The sequence below is a fragment of the Chiloscyllium plagiosum genome, unplaced genomic scaffold, assembly GCF_037043375.1.
Source record: "Chiloscyllium plagiosum isolate Xiang-an unplaced genomic scaffold, Cpla_swu_hap1 HiC_scaffold_7, whole genome shotgun sequence".
Lineage (NCBI taxonomy): Eukaryota > Metazoa > Chordata > Chondrichthyes > Orectolobiformes > Hemiscylliidae > Chiloscyllium > Chiloscyllium plagiosum.
The window spans coordinates 9275327-9297424 of record NW_028270145.1 but is presented as its reverse complement, the minus strand read 5'-3'; the positions used below and the strand labels follow the sequence as shown (position 1 = coordinate 9297424).

The window sequence follows — 22098 nt, the reverse complement described above, 5'->3', positions numbered from 1 at the left end:
CACCAAATTAATACATAATAAAGTAATTAATTTATTTAATCTGGTAAATGACACAGTCAAATTCAGACTAATTTAAACTCATGTACTCCCTTTAAGCAAACAAATGGCTGATTCTTTGGATATGTGGGTTGCTCAGTCTTCATTGTGTGAGTTACTTTGTGCAATACATTGGGTAGAAAATGCCATTATTGTGACTGTCCAACTATCTGATAGGTAACTGCTTTGGAGAGGGAAGCCAACGACCATGTGATAGGTGTCTGACAGGTCAGATTTGCTGGTGTATTGACTATGGTACTAGGTTAATGATGCAGAGACTATCAGTTCAAATTCCACATTAATATTTGAATATTTGAATTTTTTTTTAGAAAAGCGCACATTGTGGTGGGTGTGAGTTTGTCTGATACCTGGCCATCCAAATTTCTCCATTGCTCTTCCATCCTTTAAGACACTCATTAAAACCCTACCTCTTTGACAGGCTTTTTATCATCTGTCCGAATATTTCCTTAAGGGGCTCCAAACCAAACTGAGGATGTTCTTGCTATTGAGGGAACGCATGAAAACTTTGCTAAACTGTCATGGCATTAATCAACTCCAGCCTCCCCACTACTCTTGATCCACTCCAATTTGCCTATCAGACCAACAGATCCACGTCAGATGCCATGTAATTTGCCCTTCACTCCTCCCTAGAACATCCTGACACCAAGAACAGCTACGTAAGAATCCTACTCATTGACTACAGTTCAGCCTTCAACACTATTATCCCCTCGAGGCTGACTACTAAACTTAGTGATCTCGAACTAAGCCCCACTCTCTGCAACTAGATCCTCAGTTTCTTGACCCACAAGCCACAATCAGTGAAGATCAATATTTCATCCTCGCTAACACTCAACACTGGAGCCCCTCAGGGTTGCGTGTGCAGCTCCCTACTGTACTCACTGTATACTCATGACTGCATCACCAAATACCAGACTAATGCCATTTACAAGTTCTCTGATGACACCACCATAGTCGGTCAAATCTCATAGGGCGACGAAACAGACTACAGACGGGAGGTGGAAGACCTGGAAAAAATGGTGCACTGAGAACAACCTAGCTCTCAATGCCTGGAACACATTATTGACTTTCTGCAGGACGTTACTCATGCCCCCCCCCCCCCCCCCCCATACATTAACAGCACAGAGGTGGAATGAGTGGAGAGTGTCAAGCTCCTGGGAGTGGTCATCCACAACAAGCTTTCTTGGACTCTTCATGTGGATGCACTGGTTACAACGTCTCTTCTTCCTTAGGCAGTTGAGGAAATTTGGCATGACGGTGAATACCCTTGCCAACTTTTATAGGTGTGCCATCAAGAGCATTCTGTCTGGATGTATCACTACCTAGTATGGCAACTGAACCATTCAAGATTGGACACAGTTACAGAAAGTGGTGAACTCAACCTGGACAATCACAAAGGCCAACCTCCCATCTATAGAATCCATCTACCAGGCCCACTGTCAAGGAAAGGCCGCCAGCATCTCAAAGATCCATCCCACCCTGGCAATGTTTTTCTACAACCTCTACCATCAGGAAGAAGGTACAGAAGTCTGAACACCTGCACCAGCTGGTATTGAAACAGTTTCTACCCTAATGTTGTTAGAATACTGAATGGACTCACAAACTCTTAACATTCGCCACTGAATTTTGCCTCTGGTTACTTGCAGGCAGCAGATACGTTCTCAAAATTCAGAGGCGAATATTTTTGTTTTTGCCACTGTTTACCTATTACTTACTATCTATGCTACTTAACTCTGCGATCTGCCTGTATTGCTCGCAAGACAAAGCTTTTCACTGTGCCTTGGTACATGTGACAATAAATTCAATTCAATTCAATTCAATAAACTGATTCTTGGGATAATGAGACTGACCCGTGAGGAAAGGTTGAATCAATTAGGATTATATTCACTCGAGAAAATGAGAGGAGTCTCATAGAAAGCTATAAAATTCAAACAGCACTCCGCAGAGTAGATACAGGAAGGATTTTCCCAATGGCAGTAGAGTCAAGAACCAGGCATAACAATCTGAGGGTATGAGTTAAAACATTTAGGTCTGAGATGAGTAATATCTTCACCAAGACTGTGGTAGTCTGTGAAGTTTGTTACCACAGAGAGAAGTCAAGGTCAAAACATTGGTATGATTTCAAAAAGGAATCGGATGTAGCACTTGAGGTTAAAGAGATGAATGGATATGGAGGAAAGCAGGAATAGGTGATTGATCTGGGTGATCACCCATGATCATGTTGAATGGAGCTCAAAGGGCCAAATGGCTGTCCTCACTCCTATTTACTATGTTTCTGTTGTTTTTCAATGGTCCTGTGAAATACCAAATGATATACCTTGTTAAAGGTAGTATATCAAAGTAAATTGTTGTTGTACAACGGAAAATAATGCTTGTCCGTGTGATGGATGTGATTCTCTGCTTATAATGTTTATATAATGGGAAACGGTGTGTAACCTTCAGCTGGGTTGATATCACCTTCATGCAGAGCAGCTGTAAGAATGTTATGATAAGATTTAATGTTTTAACCAATTGGCCAGTGTGGTAGTGTTTTAGAAGAAAACAATACTTTTAATCACTGTGATTGGATATTGTCAATTGTCAAAAAGATCATCCAAAGGGTGAGACTGAATGCTATTAGAACCAGTCTGACAGCTTTGATGCTGGGAGTGGAGCTGTTGGAATTTATTGTCACATTACTTTCTCTTTATGTTGGCTGCATTTTAATTTGAACCAGAAAACTTTTTCAATGAGTTAATGATTTCTGAGAATTGTAGTTACAAGTGCACTTAGTTAAAATTTGCCTCTGGTTACTTGCAGACAGCAGATGCGTTCTCAAAATTCAGAGAAAACATTTTTTTTTCCTCAAAGAACCTTTACCCGATGTCCTCGCAATTGTTCAAGTTGAATTTTTTTTTAACCATTTGTGGCATCCTGATTTTGGGAGACAGTGAATATTCTGTGGTGTGAGTACAGGGACAGGCATTATGCAAGTCCACAGTGCTTATAGAATTGCTTGTGTTTGGAACAATAATAAACAGCAGGTTTGGACTGGTGATGAGTTTTACTCACTTAAGAAAAACAATAAAACTAAGGTTCCCATCGTTAAGATTAGATGACACTGTGCTAATATGGTGAATGATAAACATCAGTGACATGCCTATGGTGGGCGATGGGGGGAACTTTTGTGCTTTGGATACATTCCATAACTCTGAAAGGAATCTGATTTCCTAACACACTCTGTCTTGCAAAAGCTAGAGGGAAAACCATATCATCATGATAGATAACAGCAACTCACATTGTATTATCTGGAAGGTGCTCTATGAATGTCCGACATACTTTACAGAGGCAATATCAAAGCTGAATGGAACAGCAACTCATATAGGGCCATATTAGGGTGCATAATCAAAAGATTGATCGGCGTGGTAGATTTTAAAAAAGAAAGAGAAAGCAAGATAGAAGATTTAGGAAATAAATTTCAAAGATATTAGGATCTTGGCACTTGAAAGCATAGCTTTGTCAATGATGGAGCAATTAAAATTGGGAGATACTTAAAAGGCCAGAATGAGAGAAATGCAGATATCTCAGAGGGATTGTAGGACTGGAGGAGAACTCAGAGATAGGGGCTGACAAAGGAATGGAAGGATTTGGAAATAACAACGAGAATTTTAGAAGAAAGCCAGTGTAGATTTGCCAACACAAGGGCATTGAGTGAATGGCATTTGCTGTGAGTTAAAGCACAAGGAGCAGTTTCTGAAGTTCTCACGTTTACAGAGGGTTGAACATGGGATGACAACCAGAAGTAATTTGGAGTAATCAAGTCTGAAGGTGGCAGTGGCATGACTGAGGAGTTTGACAGCCAGAGAGCTGAGGTCGGGGTAGAGTTGGACAATGTTATGGAGGTGGAAATAAACAGTAGTGACCTGGTTTGCAAACCTATTTTCGGGGTAATGTGACACCACTGCTGTGAATAGTCTGATTCAACTGCAAACAGTTGTCAGGAAAGGGATGGAACTGATGGTGAGGGAATTGGGTTTGTGGCAGGAATCAAAGACAGTGGCTTCAATCCTCACAACATTTAATTGAGAAAAATGTTTGTTTTTCCAGTATTTGAAGTCAGATGAGCATTGTGACAATTTCAAAAGTGCAGTGATAGAGGTAGATGGTGAGGTGCGGTTGGGTGGCGTCAATGTACGTGTCAAAACTGACGTTGTGTTCTCAGCTGATGTCACCACAGAGCAGCACGTAGATGAGAAATAGGAGGGGCTCAAGGATAAATACCTGGGAGAGACCAGCGGTGCAGAAATGGGAAGAGAAGTCATAGAACATAGAACATAGAACATTACAGCGCAGTACAGGCCCTTTGGCCCTTGATGTTGCGCCGACCTGTCATACCAATCTGAAGCCCATCTAATCTACACTATTCTATGTACGTCCATATGCTTGTCCAATGACGACTTAAATGTACTTAAAGTTGGCGAATCTACTACCATTGCAGGCAAAGCATTCCATACCCTTACTATTCTCTGAGTAAAGAAACTACCTCTGACATCTGTCCTATATCTATCACCCCTCAATTTAAAGCTATGTCCCCTCATGCTCACTGTCACCATACTTGGGAAAAGGCTCTCCCTGTCCACCCTATCTAACCCTCTGATTATCTTATATGTCTCTATAAGTCACCTCTCAACCTTCTTCCCTCTAACGAAAACAACCTCAAGTCCCTCAGCCTTTCCTCATAAGACCTTCCCTCCATATCAGGCAATATCCTAGTAAATCTTCTCAGCACCCTTTCCAGAGCTTCCACATCCTTCTTATAATGCGGTGACCAGAACTATACACAATACTCCAAGTGCGGCCGCACTAGAGCTTTGTACAGCTGCAGCATAACCTCATGGTTCTGGAACTCGATCCCTCTGTTAATAAAAGCTAAAACACTATATGCCTTCTTAACAACACTGTCAACCTGGGTGGCAACTTTCAAGGATCTGTGTACATGGACACCGAGATCTCTCTGCTCATCTACATTACCAAGAATCTTACCATTAGCCCAGTACTTTGCATTCTGGTTACTTCGACCAAAGTGAATCACCTCACACTTGTCCGCATTAAACTGCAAATTCCACCTCTCAGCCCAGCTCTGCAGCTTAGTGTCATCTGCGAATTTACTAACCCACCCTTCTACGCCCTCATCCAGGTCATTTATAAAAATGGCGAACAGCAGTGGACCCAACACTGACCCTTGCAGTACACCACTAGTAACTGGACTCCAGGATGAACATTTCCCATCAACCACCACTCTCTGTCTTCTTTCAGCAAGCCAATTACTGATCCAAACTGCTATATCTCCCACAATCCCATTCCTCCGCATTTTGTACAATAGCCTACTGTGGGGAACCTTATCGAATGCCTTGCTGAAATCCACATACACCGCATCAACTAGTTTACTCTCATCTACTTGTTTGGTCACCTTCTCAAAGAACTCAATAAGGTTTGTGAGGCACGACCTACCCGTCACAAAACCGTGCTGACTATCCCTAATCAAATTATTCTTTTCTGGATGATTATAAATCCTATCTCTTATAACCTTTTCCAACACTTTACCAACAACTGAAGTAAGGCTCACTGGTCTATAATTACCAGGATTGTCTTTACTCCCCTTCTTGAACAGGGGAACCACATTTGCTATCCTCCAGTCTTCTGGCACTATTCCTGTAGACAATGATGATTTAAAGATCAATGCCAAAGGCTCAGCAATCTCCTCCCTGGCTTCCCAGAGGATCCTAGGATAAATCCCATCTGGCCCAGGGGACTTATCTATTTTCACACTCTGCAGGATTTCTAATACCTCTTCCTTGTGAACCTCAATCCCACCTAGCCTAGTAGTCTGTATCTCAGTATTCTCCTCGACAACATTGTCGTTTTCTAGAGTGAATACTGTCGAAAATATTAATTTAGTGCTTCCCCTATCTCCTCTGATTCCACACACAACTTCCCACTACTATCCTTGATTGGCCCTAATCTTACTCTTGTCATTCTTTTATTCCTTAAATACCTATAGAAAGCCTTAGGTTTTTTATCCGCCAACAACCTCTCGTGTCTCCTCCTGGCTCTTCTGAGCTCTCTCTTTAGGTCTTTCCTGGCTACCTTGTAACCCTCAAGTGCCCTAACCGAGCCTTCACATCTCATCCTAGCATAAACCTGCTTCTTCCTCTTGACCAGAGATTCCACTTCCTTTGTAAACCACGGCTCCCGCGCTGTACACCTTCCTCCCTGCCTGACAGGTACATACTTATTGAGGACACACAGGAGCTTTTCCTTGAATAAGCTCCACATTTCTAATGTGCCTATCCCCTGCAGTTTCCTTCTCCATCCTATGCTTCCTAAATCTTGTCTAATCGCATCATAATTGCCTTTCCCCCAGCTGTAGCTCTTGCAAGTGATTCTCTGGCCACAGTTACATAGATAAGAACCAGGTGAATCCAGTCCTATCCAGCTGGGTGACGGTGGAGGTAGATGGGATGGTGGATAAGGATGGTGTGGCCATCTGTGTTAAAGGTTGCGGACAAGTTGAGGAGAACAAGGAGGGAAAGTCAGTTTTTTATACAGTCTGTTTTTTGAATTTACTAAGAGCCACTTTGGTACCCTGAGAGGGACAGAAACCTAATTGGAGGGATTGAAACGTGAAGTTCTAGAAAAAAATGTCTGAATTTGGGGGTTGCTGAAAGCACGGGCAAAGACCTTGGAGAGTAAAATAAATTGGAGATAGAGTGGTAGTTAGCAAAGACGAAAGGATCCTGGATTGATCTTCGAGGGATAATGAGACAGAATGAGAAGGAACCATTAGCCATGTCAGGTAACATCAGGGCCAGGACATGAAGCTGAGTGGTCGATAGCTTCATATGAATAGGATCAGGAGAGGGGATTCATAGCTAAGATGAAGTGTGTGTGTGTGTGTGTGTGTGTGTGTGTGTGTGTGTGTGTGTGTGTGTGTGTGTGTGTGTGTGTGTGTGTGTGTGTGTGTGTGTGTGTGTGTGTGTGTGTGTGTGTGTGTGTGTGTGTGTGTGTGTGTGTGTGTGTGTGTGTGTGTGTGTGTGTGTCTAATTGGAGGAAGCTTCTGGACAAGAAAACAAAGTGGACAGACACTTCAAACATTTGTCTTAAATCCATCTGATTGCATCTTAAAAGTGCCACAAGCTCATTTATGCTAAGCAGGTTAATACTTCATTTTAAGGTGTGGGTGAAGGAATGTCATATAATGCCATTTAGCTTCAATCATTATTGTTATTACCAGTAATACCTAGTCTCCTGTATATTACTGTTTTGAAAACAAAATATGTCTGAAATGCACAGCAGATTGATTAGCATCTCAAAGATAAAGGGACAGGTTATTTATTGGGAATGTTCCATCATTGCATAGCAACTCTAATATTTTGTTTGGATAATAATAACTCTCTATTATCTATAAAGTCATAGTGTCATAAAGTAATACAGATGGAAACAGGCCCTTCGGCTCAAACTGGTTGATGCTGACCATCGTGCCCACTCATCTAGTTCCAGTTGCCCACATCTGGCCCATATCCCTCTAAATCCTTCCCACTCATGTACCTATCCAAATGTTTTTAAATGTTGCTATTCTACCTGCCTCAACCACTTTCTCTGGCAGCTCTTTCCAGATATGCACCACTCTCTGCATGGAGAAGTTGCCCGTCAGGTCTTTCTTAAATGTTTCCCCTCTCACCTTAAACCTATGCCCACTAGTTTTCAAATCTCCATCTCTGGGAAAAAGACAATATACATTCATCCTATCTACACCCCCTCCCGATTTCATACACTTCAATAAAGTCACTCCTCATTCTCCTATGTTCGAAGGAATAAAGTTCTATCTTGGCCAACCTCTCCCTATAACCAGGCCGAGTAGTCCTGGCAACATCCTCATAAATCTTCTTTGCACTCTTTCCAGTTTAACTATGTCTTTCCTATGACAGGGTGACCAAATAATCCAAGTGTGGCCTCACAAATGACTAATACAACTGTAACGTAACATCCCAACTCCTATACTCAGTGCCTTGATTGATGAAGGCCACTATGCTAAATGTCTTCTTCCCCACTCGCTTTCAATCAACTATGTACTTGTATTCTTAGGTCTCTCTATTCTACAACACTCCTCAGGACCTTACCATTTACTGTATAAGTGCTGTCTTGGTTTGACTTTCCAAACTTCTTGAAGCTGGTCAAAAATATTTTTGTTTTCTTTCTTCACAACCTTGATTCTTTTGCCATTGGATTCTGAGCAGGTTCAGAAAGGATAAAAACTGATTTTGACTTGAATAAACCATAGAATATCTTGTTTTTCCCATGTGTATGCAATATAAAATACAGTGACTAATGTGTACCATCGCTCGTACATAAGTGTCATTCACATTAACTTAGAATAGAATAAAAGAAACTTAAAGAGAGTCCATGTTTCTTTCTCCACTGCAACAGAGTCCTGCTCCAGGCTTTCCAGCCCACACCATGCTTCTGAGAGTGTTTAGCTCTGGGCTTTCCAACCCACGCTATCTCACTGAGAGTGACCTGCTCCGGGCTACACCAGCCCCGAAACATCGATTTTCCTGCTCCTTGGATGCTGCCTAACCTGCTGTGCTTTTCCAGCACCACTCTAATCTAAACACTTACAAATGAAGCCTCACCTGTCATTGGTTGACATTACTTTGGGGATATTTCGGATAAGAGTTCATAAGTCAACATGATGGGGATCAGAATTCCTCAGGGATTCCATTTGTCAGATACTCGAACTCTGGTGAATGATAGAGGTGCACATCTCGGCTGTTCTTGAGAGTTTTGCCCTTCGCCTCGTCTCCCTTTTACAGACAAATATCGCTGGGACGGAACCAGCAACAGTGACTCCCATTGCAGGGAGTTGTCAATTTAATAGCTCAACGGGGACGTGGAATATGTGTGGAGATTGGCTTCTTGGAGATGTGAGGAATGTCAGCCTCTGTGTCGATCAGTGTGGAGGTCTGTGCCTGAGTGTCACAAGTAGCAGCAAGTATAATCCAAGTCATTATAGACATTCCCATTTTCATGGTGAATGGTACAGCTTGCTTCATGGTTAGCTGGTTGTCTCAGCCAGGCAAGCTTGATGAACTGACCTAATTATTGTGAGCAGATCATGGATTTCTCGGCCATTATCATCAGACCAGTCCCAGTTCATTTTAATGCTGAATCTGAATACCTTACTGGAAGTTCTTTTTTGGTCATTCATGGGACATGGGTGTTGCTGGCTGTTAATTGTCCATCCCTCAATGTCCTGGAGAAAGTGGTGGTGAGCTGCTTTCTTTGAACACTGCATTCTATTCTTTGTACATAGAAAAAAGTGTCAAGAAGGAGGGAGTTCCTGAATTTTGACCCAGCATAGTGATATATTTCCAAGTCTGGATGGTGAGTGGAATGATGGGATCTTACGCATGTATTTGCTGCCCTTGTCCTTCTAGCTGGTAGTAGTGGTGGGATCAGAAGATGAGGCTTGCTGGGCGTAGAATGTTGAATTGTTGACTTAAAATGCATCTGTTGGGTTACTTGTAGTTCTGTTCTTGGGCTTAGGCTTGTAATGAAACTTCAGGAGAATAAACTGATGGTCTGTAAGACAGTTATCATTGTGTACAATTCTATTAGAACCACAGAACACTTACAGAAAAGAAAGAGGCTATTCAGCCCATTCAGCCTGCACCAGTTAAATAAACTAGCTGCCCATTTTAAACATGTTTACCATCATGTGGTCTTGGTATGTAGAACATTCTTTAATCCTGAACTGATGCACCAAGATATACTGTATCTGCTGCTAGAACACAGAAGCGCAGATAAATGCAGGTAGTGGCAAAGTAATCTTTTTGTTGAAAGATGTTGTTGATGATCAGCTGTTTTTGTGCACAGAGTTCCAGGTGTGCATGTCCACTTTCTGAACATTCCATTCCCTGATTGACTGTCATGACCAGCTCCTGAAACCACTAAGGATGTATCCATAGCAGGGTCATTCAGGATGGGTGCATGGAGGTCGGTATGGAGCTGAGCTTTATTCAGCTGAATTAACCGTCCAGTTTGGAGCAGAAATGCTCATGGGACTTGCATGCTGCATGTCTTGGAGGGGGAAAGACATTGACAACACTAATGAGGAGGCTTTAGAGTTTAGTGACAATTATTTACTTCACCATAAAGGTGACACTGAAGAGGCCTTGTTCACCTTGACGTCTCTGTGACTGATAGCGGGTATAGCTCGTGTTGTGCTCTGTCAGATTGCCTTGGTGTGAGAAGCAGGCCTCACTCAAGGTTGTCACATCAATGTCTGGAGTGGCTAGCTCATGGACAACCAAAGTGAAGGGCCATTGAGGTGACTGTTTTTTACATAGTTGAGGATTGCTCCCCACTCAAGCAGGCAAGTGTCGGGGATTTTCTTCTTTTACCAACTTTTGAAGTGCAGCTAGTAGTTTGTGTTTTCTTCTATGCTACAATCAGATAGAGCTGTTGACTCAAGCAAATCATTTGATGGTGGGAGATGAGAATCTGTTTAGAGCACCCTTTCTAGGCAACTCTCTAATTCAGAGCAAGCAATACTGGCCTTCAAAAAGACTGCTTGGTCTCTCTGGATGTTCTGTCGAAGTCTTAGCATATTTATCAACTTTATTTTCTCTCTCTCCAGATGCTGCCATACCTGCTGAGTTTCCCTAGCACTTCCTGTTTTTCTACGTTTCTACAAAAAGCACAATGCCACGAGTAGATGCACTTGAGAAAAATGGATGGTTCTGATTCCTAATAGAGAATCTGAGGTTTAAACTGCAAGCAATACAGAGGAATAGTTGTAAAATTAAAAGGATATAATCAAAAATGAGAGTTACCTTAATCCCCAAATGTGAGACTCGTAAGCTTCAAAACCTATCTAAATCTATATTCTAGGTTTGAATACTTGGGGCTGTGTCTTTACATCAATAGGTTTAGATTAGATTAGATTACTTACAGTGTGGAAACAGGCCCTTCGGCCCAACAAATCCACACTGACCCGCCGAAGTGCAACCCACCCATATCCCTACATTTACCCCTTACCTAACACTATGGGCAATTTAGCATGGCCAATTCACCTAACCTGCACATCTTTGGACTGTGGGAGTAAACCGGAGCACCCGGAGGAAACCCACGCAGACACGGGGAGAACGTGCAAACTCCACACAGTCAGTCACCTGAGGCGGGAATTGAACCCGGGTCTCAGGTGCTGTGAGACCACTGCTTTCAATTTTCCATAGTTGGTGAAAGGGCAACCTATTATAATGTTCAATTCTATGAAACATTTGTTTTGATCTGTTCTTGAAAAGTGAGACCTTATGTAACAATTACGTTGGTCAGTGCTCATCGTCTTTATTCAAAGTACAGTTTTATGTGCAATAACAAGACTCAGAGCCTAATATTCTTCTATCTGATAACGATTTTAACTATCAGGGCTTGCATTGTATGTTTACATGCTTGTGCAAGAGAGAGAACCATAGACTACTGATTGTTGGGTTGTGTATTTTCTTATCAGCAAATTCACATCATTGTGAAGGGAGTCAACCAAATTATGTTTTGCAAGCGTGTTTGGATCCTTGTTTTAAAAAAAAGTTCCTCTGCGAGTCTTACAGAAAGATAATTTTCTCACTTAACACGAGAGTAGTATACAATACCATTTGGCCTTCACTGACCTAATCTAACCAAAGAAAAAGGTAACTAATTATCCAAAGAAACTAAAGCTATTGTAGCAAAATGTATTTATGTTAGTTTGCAAAGAAATGATCGACTTACAATTTTAAAAATAACCACATTTGAATAAAAAGTGGAGCTGAAAAGTCTCAAGATGCTGTGCTCAAGGTTAGTGGTGGATAGCTAACTGGACAGACTGTGAATTCAGGGCAGGGAGTCAGATGTTCGCAGGGGCCATAGCTTATGATCCTATGCTCTAGTGAAACATTTGTTGCTTACTGCATTTGTACCAATTTTTCAGGTTAGATGTCGACTGATGGTTTTTTGAACCTGTCTGCTTGTCAATGGGCAATAATCTGCCCAGTTCTAGTCCCTCCCTTTAGTGCAATTTCTGGTTAAATCTCTCAACAATAATCTCTGTTCCATTTCTTGAAATCTCTTCCTGTATTTACCTCATGTCACATATGATCTGGGGAGGGAGAGGATGCAAACCTTAAATGGAAACAAGGGAGGAATACCAGTTTAACCAAGAGGGCAAGTAGCCAGAGAGAACCAGGATAAGCTTGGTGGGTAGGGATAACAAATTCCAGGGCGAATGGTGGGAGGGGTGATGGATTAGCATCTGAATGATCTAATACATATCGCAACAACATTAATATCCCCTTAGGGAATGAAGGGAAATCCTTCTTAATTGTTGAAGTGTCTTCCAGAATACAAATCAGAGAATGTGGATTACAGAATGTGTCAAATTTCACTTTCACCATGACTATGGGAATTACTTCCAACTTTGGTAGATCTATAAAACTGCCAGTGGCGACCCTGGCTGCCAGTTGTATTTACTGTGCTTATTGATTATAACGGAACAGAACATTAGACAGCCTGTTTTAACAGGTGACAGGTCTTTGAGTGCCTGTGTTACATCCACACTGAAGTTAGACTTGGTTCTTAATATCCCATAACTCTACAGAGACTGTAAGGTTGTTTGATTCGCTTTTTTGAAGCAATTGGACAAACGTTTGCTTGCTTTCTGCTTGCGCAAGTTCACCATTGTGATATTTCCCAAGTCAAACTGATTTTCTATTTATTACTTTCATGTTACTTATTGGCTCACCAACATACATGTGTCACACCAGCTCTACAAAGCACAGTAGGGAATATGGCCCCGGTTAAACCAAACCGATACACATGAAAACTTGAAGTTTACGAAAGGGTCTAAAGCGTTCTGACTAATTTGAATGTTCAGAGTGTTTGATTAAAACGAATATAACCAATATAATAAAGTGAAAGTACTTTTATTACCTTGTTCGGTGAGAATATTCACATATCTGGTATTACTGAGATACAATTGATAAAGCAAAGAGTGTGTTAACTGTGAAGGATTTCTCCGGGGAAGGGATCAGGGAGATGGTTAAGCTATTTTATTTTGTTATTCCTTTGTGCTGACTCACACCTATTGATGACCTTTTTAAGACCTTTGTTATAAATCAATGCAGGGATGATCAAGGTTGGGAAGTGGAGTCCTCTGCCCCTGAATTATCTCACTGAAGCACCAGATGCAACAGTAGCTGATATGTTACAAGATGTCCATCATGTTGTGACACTGAAAATCCAATTACAAAGGTGGGTGCTTTCCAAACATCTGTCAATTGCCGCAGCCAATGACACTGTGTGAAACGAGTTTGTAACTGTACAGAATCTGCAGGCTCACTGCATTCCACTGACTTTTTTTTTGGTCCCCTTCAAAGTTTTTGAATTTAAAAAAAAGTTTTAGAATGAGCCTGGAGTGGGAGAAACTCATCAGTCTAAAACAGGAGGGTTCAAAAACAAAATGTGATGCAACGTGGCAGCTTGACCCTGCCCCATTGTGCCTCTGGCTAGTTTTGTGATTTGTAACAGACTGTGGAAGATATATGTCCCCTGTGTCGCTAGGCCAATAGCTGGTGTGGGTGTGGATTTGTTGGTTTTGATTTCTCCCCCCAAAAAAACCCTTTCCTGTTTTGTGTTTCACAGCTGTGCAAAATTTGAGGACCTTCCGGCAGAACAGTGGAACCACGCCACTGTCAGGAACGCATTGAAGGAGCTGCTAAAAGAGATGAACCAGAGCACACTAGCCAAAGAGTGCCCTCTCTCCCAGGTTGAACTTCCAGATTTAAACCACTTTATTTACCTATACGAGTGCAAAATCATTGGAAATCTGAAACCCAAACCAGAAAGCAAATGCTGGAAACACACAGCAGGTCAGGCAGCACCCATGATGTGAGAGAAGCAGAGTTAATGGTTCAGATCGGTCATAGAGTAGTACAGCACAGAAACAGACCTTTCGGTCCAACTCATCAATGCCAACCAGATATCCTAACCCAATCTAATCCCACCTGCCAGCACTTGGCCCATATCCCTCTAAACCCTTCCTACTCGTCTACCCATCCAGATGCCTCTTAAATGTTGCCATTGTACCAGCCTCCACCACTTCCTCTGGCAGCTCATTCCATACACAACCACCCTCTGCTTGAAAATGTTGCCCCTTGGATCCCTGTTAAATCTTTCCTCTCTCATCTTAAACCTATGCCCTCTAGTTTAGGACTCTCCGACCCTGGGGAAAAGACATTGTCTATTCATCCTGTCCATGCAGGTTGTAGGATAAGACAGAGCCAGGGAGAAAGCAGCAGCAAAAGTACATCAGGGGTATGTCTATGAAAGGATGGAGGGCACAGTGCTTCACTGACAAGGGGGGGTGATGGTGCAAGGCCGGAGGAGGCGATAATAGAATAAGTGCAGAAACAAAAGATGAACCTTGAGAATGTAACACGTTGGTAATACCAACTGCTTCTACACTATTTACTGGAGCGTGCCCCAGCTTGAGGACCTACAACTATAAACGGCAATGCTTTAATCTGAAAGAGAAACAATGCTTTAACCAGGCACGAGGTGCAGCCAGAATTTTAGTATTGTATGAAAAATTCAATTAAGTGGGTTACTTCAATGTACGTGACGAGAGTCTCACCCACTAGCTGGAGAGCTAGTGAAAGCCCTGCTTTGCCTCTGTTTAGGAAAGCTTGCTCCATTAAGTGCCAATCAGGTAGCTCATTGGGCAGTGGCGGGCTTTTGCCTGGGGCTATACGTCCTGTTGGTTGTGATTTGCTGGCTTCTTTGCTCACAGCAGCGCCACTGGGGAGTGATGGATGCTGCTGGTACTGTATCTACCCAAGGGACCAGCCACACCAAGGTGAGTGATAGTGGGAGGGAGATTGGAAGGCGAGGATTGCGGAGGGCAGTGGTGGCTATCCATAAGGACCCTCTAGGTGCTTTTGAAGAAAGGGCAACCTGCAATTCCTCTCCCCTTCCCATTCCCTCCCCCTCCACTACGGCCCCAACAGGCTTTGCTTTTCAGGCTTCAGGCATCATGTATCTTGCTGCTGGGTCACTACCAACCCATTAAATGGGCATTCACTGACCACTTATGGGCCTTCAGTGGTGGGAGGATGAGAAGGCAATTCCACCATGGACCGAATCAAGGCAGAGGCAGGAAGCTGGAGGTACCCTTAGCATTGCATCCCCTCCTACTCCTACAACACAATGAAATGCATCTCTCCAGCCAATAAACTAAAAACAGAAGAAGGTATTTAACTCCAGTTAAGGACAAGTAGGTAATGCCATTTATTAGCTTCTCCAAACTCACACGTGTAGTTCCTTATCATCAGAAAGGTCAGTTTCATCAGTTGCGGGTCCAGCTATTTTGAAGTCCTGCTACTTAAAAAATTTGATTACCATCTCTTTATCAGAATTTTATCACCCCTTTCACGCTGACTATATTTCTCAGCTTTCAGACTAAGCTCTTTGGGCCTGAATAACTTGATGCTGCTGCAGTTTGCCACCATTCTAATCTAGTCTGGGCCAGCCCGACATTAGGCCAACACTGCTGACTAAGTTGTGTAACAGTTAACATGGCTTGGGCTGTAGCTGCACATTATAAGTGTCACTGCTATGCACTCAGGAATAGTGGCTGATGACATTCAGGCACAAATTGATGAAGGAACTAAATGTAATATGTACAGGTTTGCAAACAATACAAAACCGGGTGGTCGGATGATGCAGAGATACTTTAGTGTCAACTGGACAAGCTGAGTGAATGGACAAACACGTGTCAGATGGAATGTAATGTGGATAACTGTGAGATTATCCACTTTGGTAGCAAAAAACAGGAAGGCGGTTTATTACCTGAATGGTGATAAATTGGGAAAGGGGGAGGTGCAATGAGACATGAGCATCTTTGTCACCAATTGCTGAAAGTAAGTGTGTGGGTGCAGCAGGTGATGAAGGTAAATGCCATGTTGGCCTTCATAGAGAATAGCCATGACTTGGATGTGCAGGTGTTGGACTGGGGTGAACAAAGTTAAAAATCACTCAACACTGGGTTATGGTCCAATGGGTTTATTTGGAAGCACTAGCTTTCGGAGTGCTGCTCCTTCATCAGGTGGTTGACCTGATGAAGAAGCAGTGCTTTGAAAGCTACTGATTCCAAATGAACCTGTTGAACTATAACCTGGTATTGTGTGAGTTTTAACTCCATAGAGAATAGATTTGAGTACAGGAGCAGGGATGTCTTGCTGCAATTATACAGCGTCTTGGTGAGGCCACACCTGGAGTATTGTGTGCAGTTTTGGTCACCAAATGTGAGGAAGGATATTCTGCTGTGGAGGGAGTGCAACAAACAACAACCAGATTGATTCCTGGGTTGGCAGGACTGAGGTATGAAGAGGGACTGAATTGGTCAGAATTATGTCCGCTGGGAGTTTGGAAAAATGAGGAGAGATCTAATGGAAATGAATACAATTTGAACAGGACTAGTCAGGGTAAATGCAGGAAGGATGTTCCTGAGGACCAGAGAGTCTGGAACCAGGGGTCAGAGTCTAAAGTTCTGAGGTAGGTCAGTTAGGATTGAGATGAGGAGAAATCTCTTCACCCAGAGAGTGGTGCCATAGAAAACAATGATATAATTGAATGTTTTCAAGAAGGTGTTAACCATAATTCTGAGGGTTACCGGCATCACAGAGTATGGGGCAAAAGTGAAAACAGGATTCTGAGTTGAATGATTGGCCATTAACATATTGAATGGTGGGGCAGACTCGAAGGGCAGAATGACCTACTCTTGCTCCTAGTTTCTGTTTTCTATGTTAATCATCAGCTCCTGCAGCTCAGCATTGGCTGCTGGGAGGTTAACTCATGTGCACAAGACAACACTGTTGGCTGATCATGCCTGAGCCCAAATACAAATGCCTGCTCTGCAAAGCTTTACCCTCAAGAGAGTGAATTTGCAAGATGTGAATTTCCCTCCATCTCTCATGAAAATGTCAACTTCATCTTCAGTCCTTCAACTAATTCTTTCATTCTTAGTTTGTAGCTAAAACTATGAAGCTGAGACTTTCTGTTCAGTGCATATGGCCCCTGCTTAGATTTATTTGACTCGGTTTAGTAGCAGCATTAAAATAATGATATTGAAGTAACTTAGACCAGGTGCGTTACTAGGTTATACCATTCCTTTTAAAAGTTGTCCTTTCTGTATTATGGATGTTGGTGGCTAAACCAGTATTTACTGCCCATCCCTAATTGCCCTGGAGAAAGTGGTGGTATCCTCATGAACCGCTGCACCCTTTGGAGTGTGGGAACATGCACAGTGCTGATCAGAAGGGAATTTTGGGATTTTGACCCAGCAAAACTAAAGGATGATGTGTGGCTTGAAGGGGAACCTTCATGTGGTGTTCCCATATATCTGCTGCCTTTGCCATTGTTGGTGTGAGATGTTGTGAGTTTGGAAGGGGCTGTCATGGAGCCTGGATGGGTTGCTGCAGTGCATCTTGTAGCTGGTACGACTGTTGCTACTGCGTGTCAATGCTGGAGGGAGTAAATGTTTAAGGCGGTAGTTGGAGTGCCAATCAAGTGGACTTGAGTGTTGGAGCTGCATTCATCCAAGCAAGTGAGGAGTATTCCATTGTAATCTTGAGTTATGCCTTCTAGATGGACAGGCTTTCAGGATCAGGAAGTGTGTTACCCTCTGCTGAATTCTCAGCTTCTGACCTTTTCTTGAAGCCATGGTATTTAAATAGCTGGTCCAGTTCAGTTTCTGCTAAACGGTAACCACTAAAACATTGATTGAGGTTGTTTCAATGGTGATAAAGACATTGAGTGTCAAGGGGAGATGGTTAGATTCTATCTTGTTGGAGATGGTTATTACCTGGCATATGTGTGGTGCAGATGCTACTTGCTGCTTATCAGCACAAGCCTCAATATCGTTCAGGTCTTGATGCATTAGGACATAGATTGCTTTGGTATCTGAGGAGTTGCAAATGGTGCTGAGCATTTTGCAATCATCAGCGAACATCCCCACTTCTGACCTTATGGTCGAGGGAAATTCATTGATGAAGCAGTTGAAGACGGTTGGCCTGAGGACACTAACCTGAGGAACTCATGCAGAGGCGTTCTGAGACTGAGGCAGTAATTGGTATGTTTGGATGTATTCTGCTTTTAGCAAACAGGACATACCTGGGCAGTTTTCCATGTTGCTGGGCAGAAGCCAATCGTTGTAACTGTTCTGGTGTAGCTTGGCTAGAGGAATGGCTAGTTCTGGAACACAAAATTTTCTAGTAATACAGCCAGGATGTTGTCAGAACCCATAGCATTTGCGGTGTCCAGCCCCATAAGCCATTTCTTAATATCACATGGAGTGAATGAAATTGACTGAAGTCTAGCGTCCATGAAGTTGGGTATCTAAGGAGGAGACTGAGGTAGATCATCCACTCGACACACCTGGTTGAAAATGCTTCCCCCATTTTTTTAGTACTACATGTTTGACAAATGCCCTTTTCCAGTAATTTATTGAACTGACCATCACCATTCACAACTGAGTATAACAAGCCCACAGGACTTTTGTCAGATTTGTTCATTGTGGGACCGCAAGGCTCTGTGTTTTGCTTGCTGCTTCTACTGCTCGACATGCATTCACTCCTCTGTTTGTGTCTTTATTGGTTTCTAACCTCAGTTTTCATACACTCAGTGTTGCTTCTGGCCATATTTCCTGATACTCCTCATGGAACCTGGCTCATTAGCTGGAGGAGGCTCAGTCTGGCAGACTGTTCTCACCAGTCAAACAGCTCAGTCTGTACCCATTCTGGTGAGCCATTCATTGTGATGGCCATTGAAGCCCCCCAGCCAGAGTACTGACTCCAAGCCTGCTGTTGTTAGCATTCATTTCAAATGGCATCCAGTGTAAAGGAACACTGACTTATTGGCCAAGAGGTGAGGGGAGGCAGAATGCAGGATGGGCGAAAATCAGCAGGTTTCCTTGCTCATGTTTGACCTGATGCAATGAGATGTCATGGAGTCTGGAGACAATGTTGGGGACTTTCAGTGCAACTCCCTGCTGACTGTATACCATGTTGGTATCTCTGGTGAGTCTGTCCCACTGAGTCAGGATACACTATGGTTTAATGATAGAGGAGTCTGTGACATTGAACGTTTCTGTGAGTACAATCAAGCTGTTTGCCTGTGCAGACCAAGCTGAGGCAGGTGCTAGTAAAACACCCCTCTGGTGGACACAATCTAGCAATTGGCATAAGGTTGTACCAACATATTTTGCAATCATATTTTAAAGCAACTCTGTTTGGCAAAGTGCTTGGCTATTCAGCATCACAATGAGTATATTGTAATGCTTCACTTAATTACTTGTCACGCAATGGCCTTCAGATTCTTTCAATCTTTAAGCAAAAGAAAAAACTTGCTTTTTTTCCCTGAAGCTAGTCCTTGTTAGATTATGAATTGTGTCTTTTCCTCTTGTGACAGACCACCAAAACAGTAGCAAACCAACCAAATATTATATTAGAGTGAGACTAGGCAATGGATAATATTAAATCAAAAGCAAAACTCTGGATTTTCTGGAAATCGAAAATAAAAGAGAAAATGTTGGAAACACGTGACAGATCAGGCAGCATCCGTCAGGGCATTGACCCAAAATGTTCATTTGGGTTCACCTTTCGCCACTTGCTAAGGCAGCCTGCATGAAGTCAGTGTCACTGTTAACCAGGAACTAGTGCCATTCGGGACTTTTAATATTGACGACACACAGATGAAGTTAAACATTGGAGACACTTAGCTTTGGTTTCTCAAAGATAAAGCATGAATGCTCACCCATGAGTAGCAAACATAAGGTTTTCCATTCTTATTGTTGAATATATGGAAACACTCTGGGGTGAACGTAGAGATGATTAGGGGGTTAGATAGGGTTGACAGTGTGAACCTTTTCCCGCGTATGGAGTCGGGTATTACAAGGGGGCATAGCTTTAAATTAAGGGGGGGTAGATATAGGACTGAAGTTAGGGGTAGGTTCTTCACTCAGCGAGTCGTAAGTTCATGGAATGCCCTGCCAGTAGCAGTGGTGGACTCTCCCACTTTATGGGCATTTAAGCGGGCATTGGATAGGTATATGGAGGATAGTGGGTTAGTGTAGGTTAGGTGGGCTTGGATTGGCGCAACATCGAGGGCCAAAGGGACCGTACTGCGCTGTATTCTTCTATGTTCTATGTTCTAAAAATGACATATATTGGCTTGGTAGTACAGACACCGTGAATATCGCTGGAAGAAGTGTTCTTTTCTGTCTTGCACTCATTGGGCAGATCCATAAGCATGGTGAACAATTGATGCTGCATTTTCCATGGAGCCACCATGATCAAATAGAGTGAACTGCCAATCAATTCGCACTCTTTTCTCATGCAGTATATATTGTTATTCCTGTTGAAAATTGGCATTCTTGTATCTGTCCCGTTGAGTGCTTATCTCTTTTTCAGCTGTAATAGCTTTCTTAAACTACTATGATTGGTGGAGTAAGCTGAGGTCTGACACCCAGAGGCAAGAAACAGTACACACTTATGCTTAGTTAGCGATTCCATTGGTTAAGCTGTGACCTGCAGTCAGTAACATTGATGTTGAAATTCAATATAGATTTTAGTTGAATCCTCCTCCGTTTTGTTGACAGTGCTATATTGGAGAGGTAGTTAAGAGGTAGGTCCCAGATAGGTAGTGAGGTGGGATGTCAGAGTGATCAGTTGCTGAGATGATGGGGTGGCAGGTATGTTGGTGAGGTGGGGGAGAAGGTGGCAAGTTGATGTACAGGGATGTACTGGATGACAGGAGAAGATGGGTCAACAGCCCTGGGGCTTATAGGTCAGGATATGCAGTCAGGAGTTGGATGGGGCAGTTAGATATTAGGAGGAGCTCAGGTTATTTGGCGGGTCAGCTGTCAGGAGAGTGGTTGGTTGTAAGGTGGGGTGGTCCAAGGGGCAATAGATGTCATGTGGGAGAAAGTGACGACTGCAGATGCTGGAGATCAGAGTCAAGTGTGTGGTGTTGGAAAAGCACAGGAGGTCAGGCAGCATCCGAGGAGCAGGAGAATCGACATTCCGGGCATAAGCCCTTCTTCAGGAATGAGGAATTCCTGATGAAGGGCTCATGCCCGAAACTTCGATTTTCCTGCTCCTCAAATGCTGCCTAACCTGCTGTGCTTTTCCAGCATCACACTTTTCAACAGATGTCATGTGTCAGACAGAGAAGGATTGGGAGCAATTTTTGAGAAGATTTGTAGCTCAGGTTATTGATATGGATGTAAGCTAGCTCGCTGAACTGGAAGGTTTGTTTTCAGATGTTTTGTCTCCATGACTAGGCAACGTCATCAGTGAGAGTCTCTGGAGAAGCGTGGGTGGTATGTCCCCCATCTCCATTTATAGGTCCTGGTTTTTTAGGGTGGGTGATGTCATTTCTAGTTCTTTTTTCAAGGGAAGGTAGGTACAATCTAATTCGATGTGTTTATTGATGGAGTTCTGGTTAGAATATCATGCCTCTAAGAATTCTCGTGCATGTCTTCGTTTCTCCTGTCCTAAGATGTGTGTGTTGTCCCAATCAGAGTGGTGTCCTTCTTTGTATGTATAGAAACTAGTGATAGTGGATCGTGTCTTTTGGTGGCCAGTTGGTGTTCATGTATCCTGGTGGCACGTTTCCTGCTAGTTTGTCCTATATAGTGTTTTTCACAGTTCCTGCATGGTATCTTGTAAATGACGTTCGTTTTGCTGGTGGTATCTATTGGATCCTTTAGGTTCATTAGTTGCTGTTTAAGTATGTTGGTAGGTTTGTGGGCTATCATGATGCCAAGGGGTCTGAGTAGTCTGGAAGTCATTTCTGATATGTCTTTGATGTAAGGTAATGTGGCTATAGTTTTTGTTGCATTGTGTCTGCTGGTTTGGGTTTGTTTCTGAGGAATCAGTGGATTGTGTTTTTTGGGAATCCGTTTTTCTTGAA

At 42.8% G+C, this 22098-nt stretch overlaps 1 protein-coding gene across 11 annotated transcripts in view; it reads left to right on the top strand.

Moving 5' to 3' along the window:
* Positions 1 to 22098, top strand: part of satb2 (SATB homeobox 2) — a 170247-nt gene that overhangs the window by 34022 nt on the left and 114127 nt on the right. For all 11 annotated transcript variants that reach the window (XM_043692948.2, XM_043692945.2, XM_043692955.2 and 8 more), the window contains exons 4-5: positions 13254 to 13380; positions 13771 to 13894. In XM_043692948.2, the coding sequence (XP_043548883.1) occupies positions 13254 to 13380; positions 13771 to 13894 (251 nt within the window). The remainder of the gene's footprint in view (positions 1 to 13253; positions 13381 to 13770; positions 13895 to 22098) is intronic.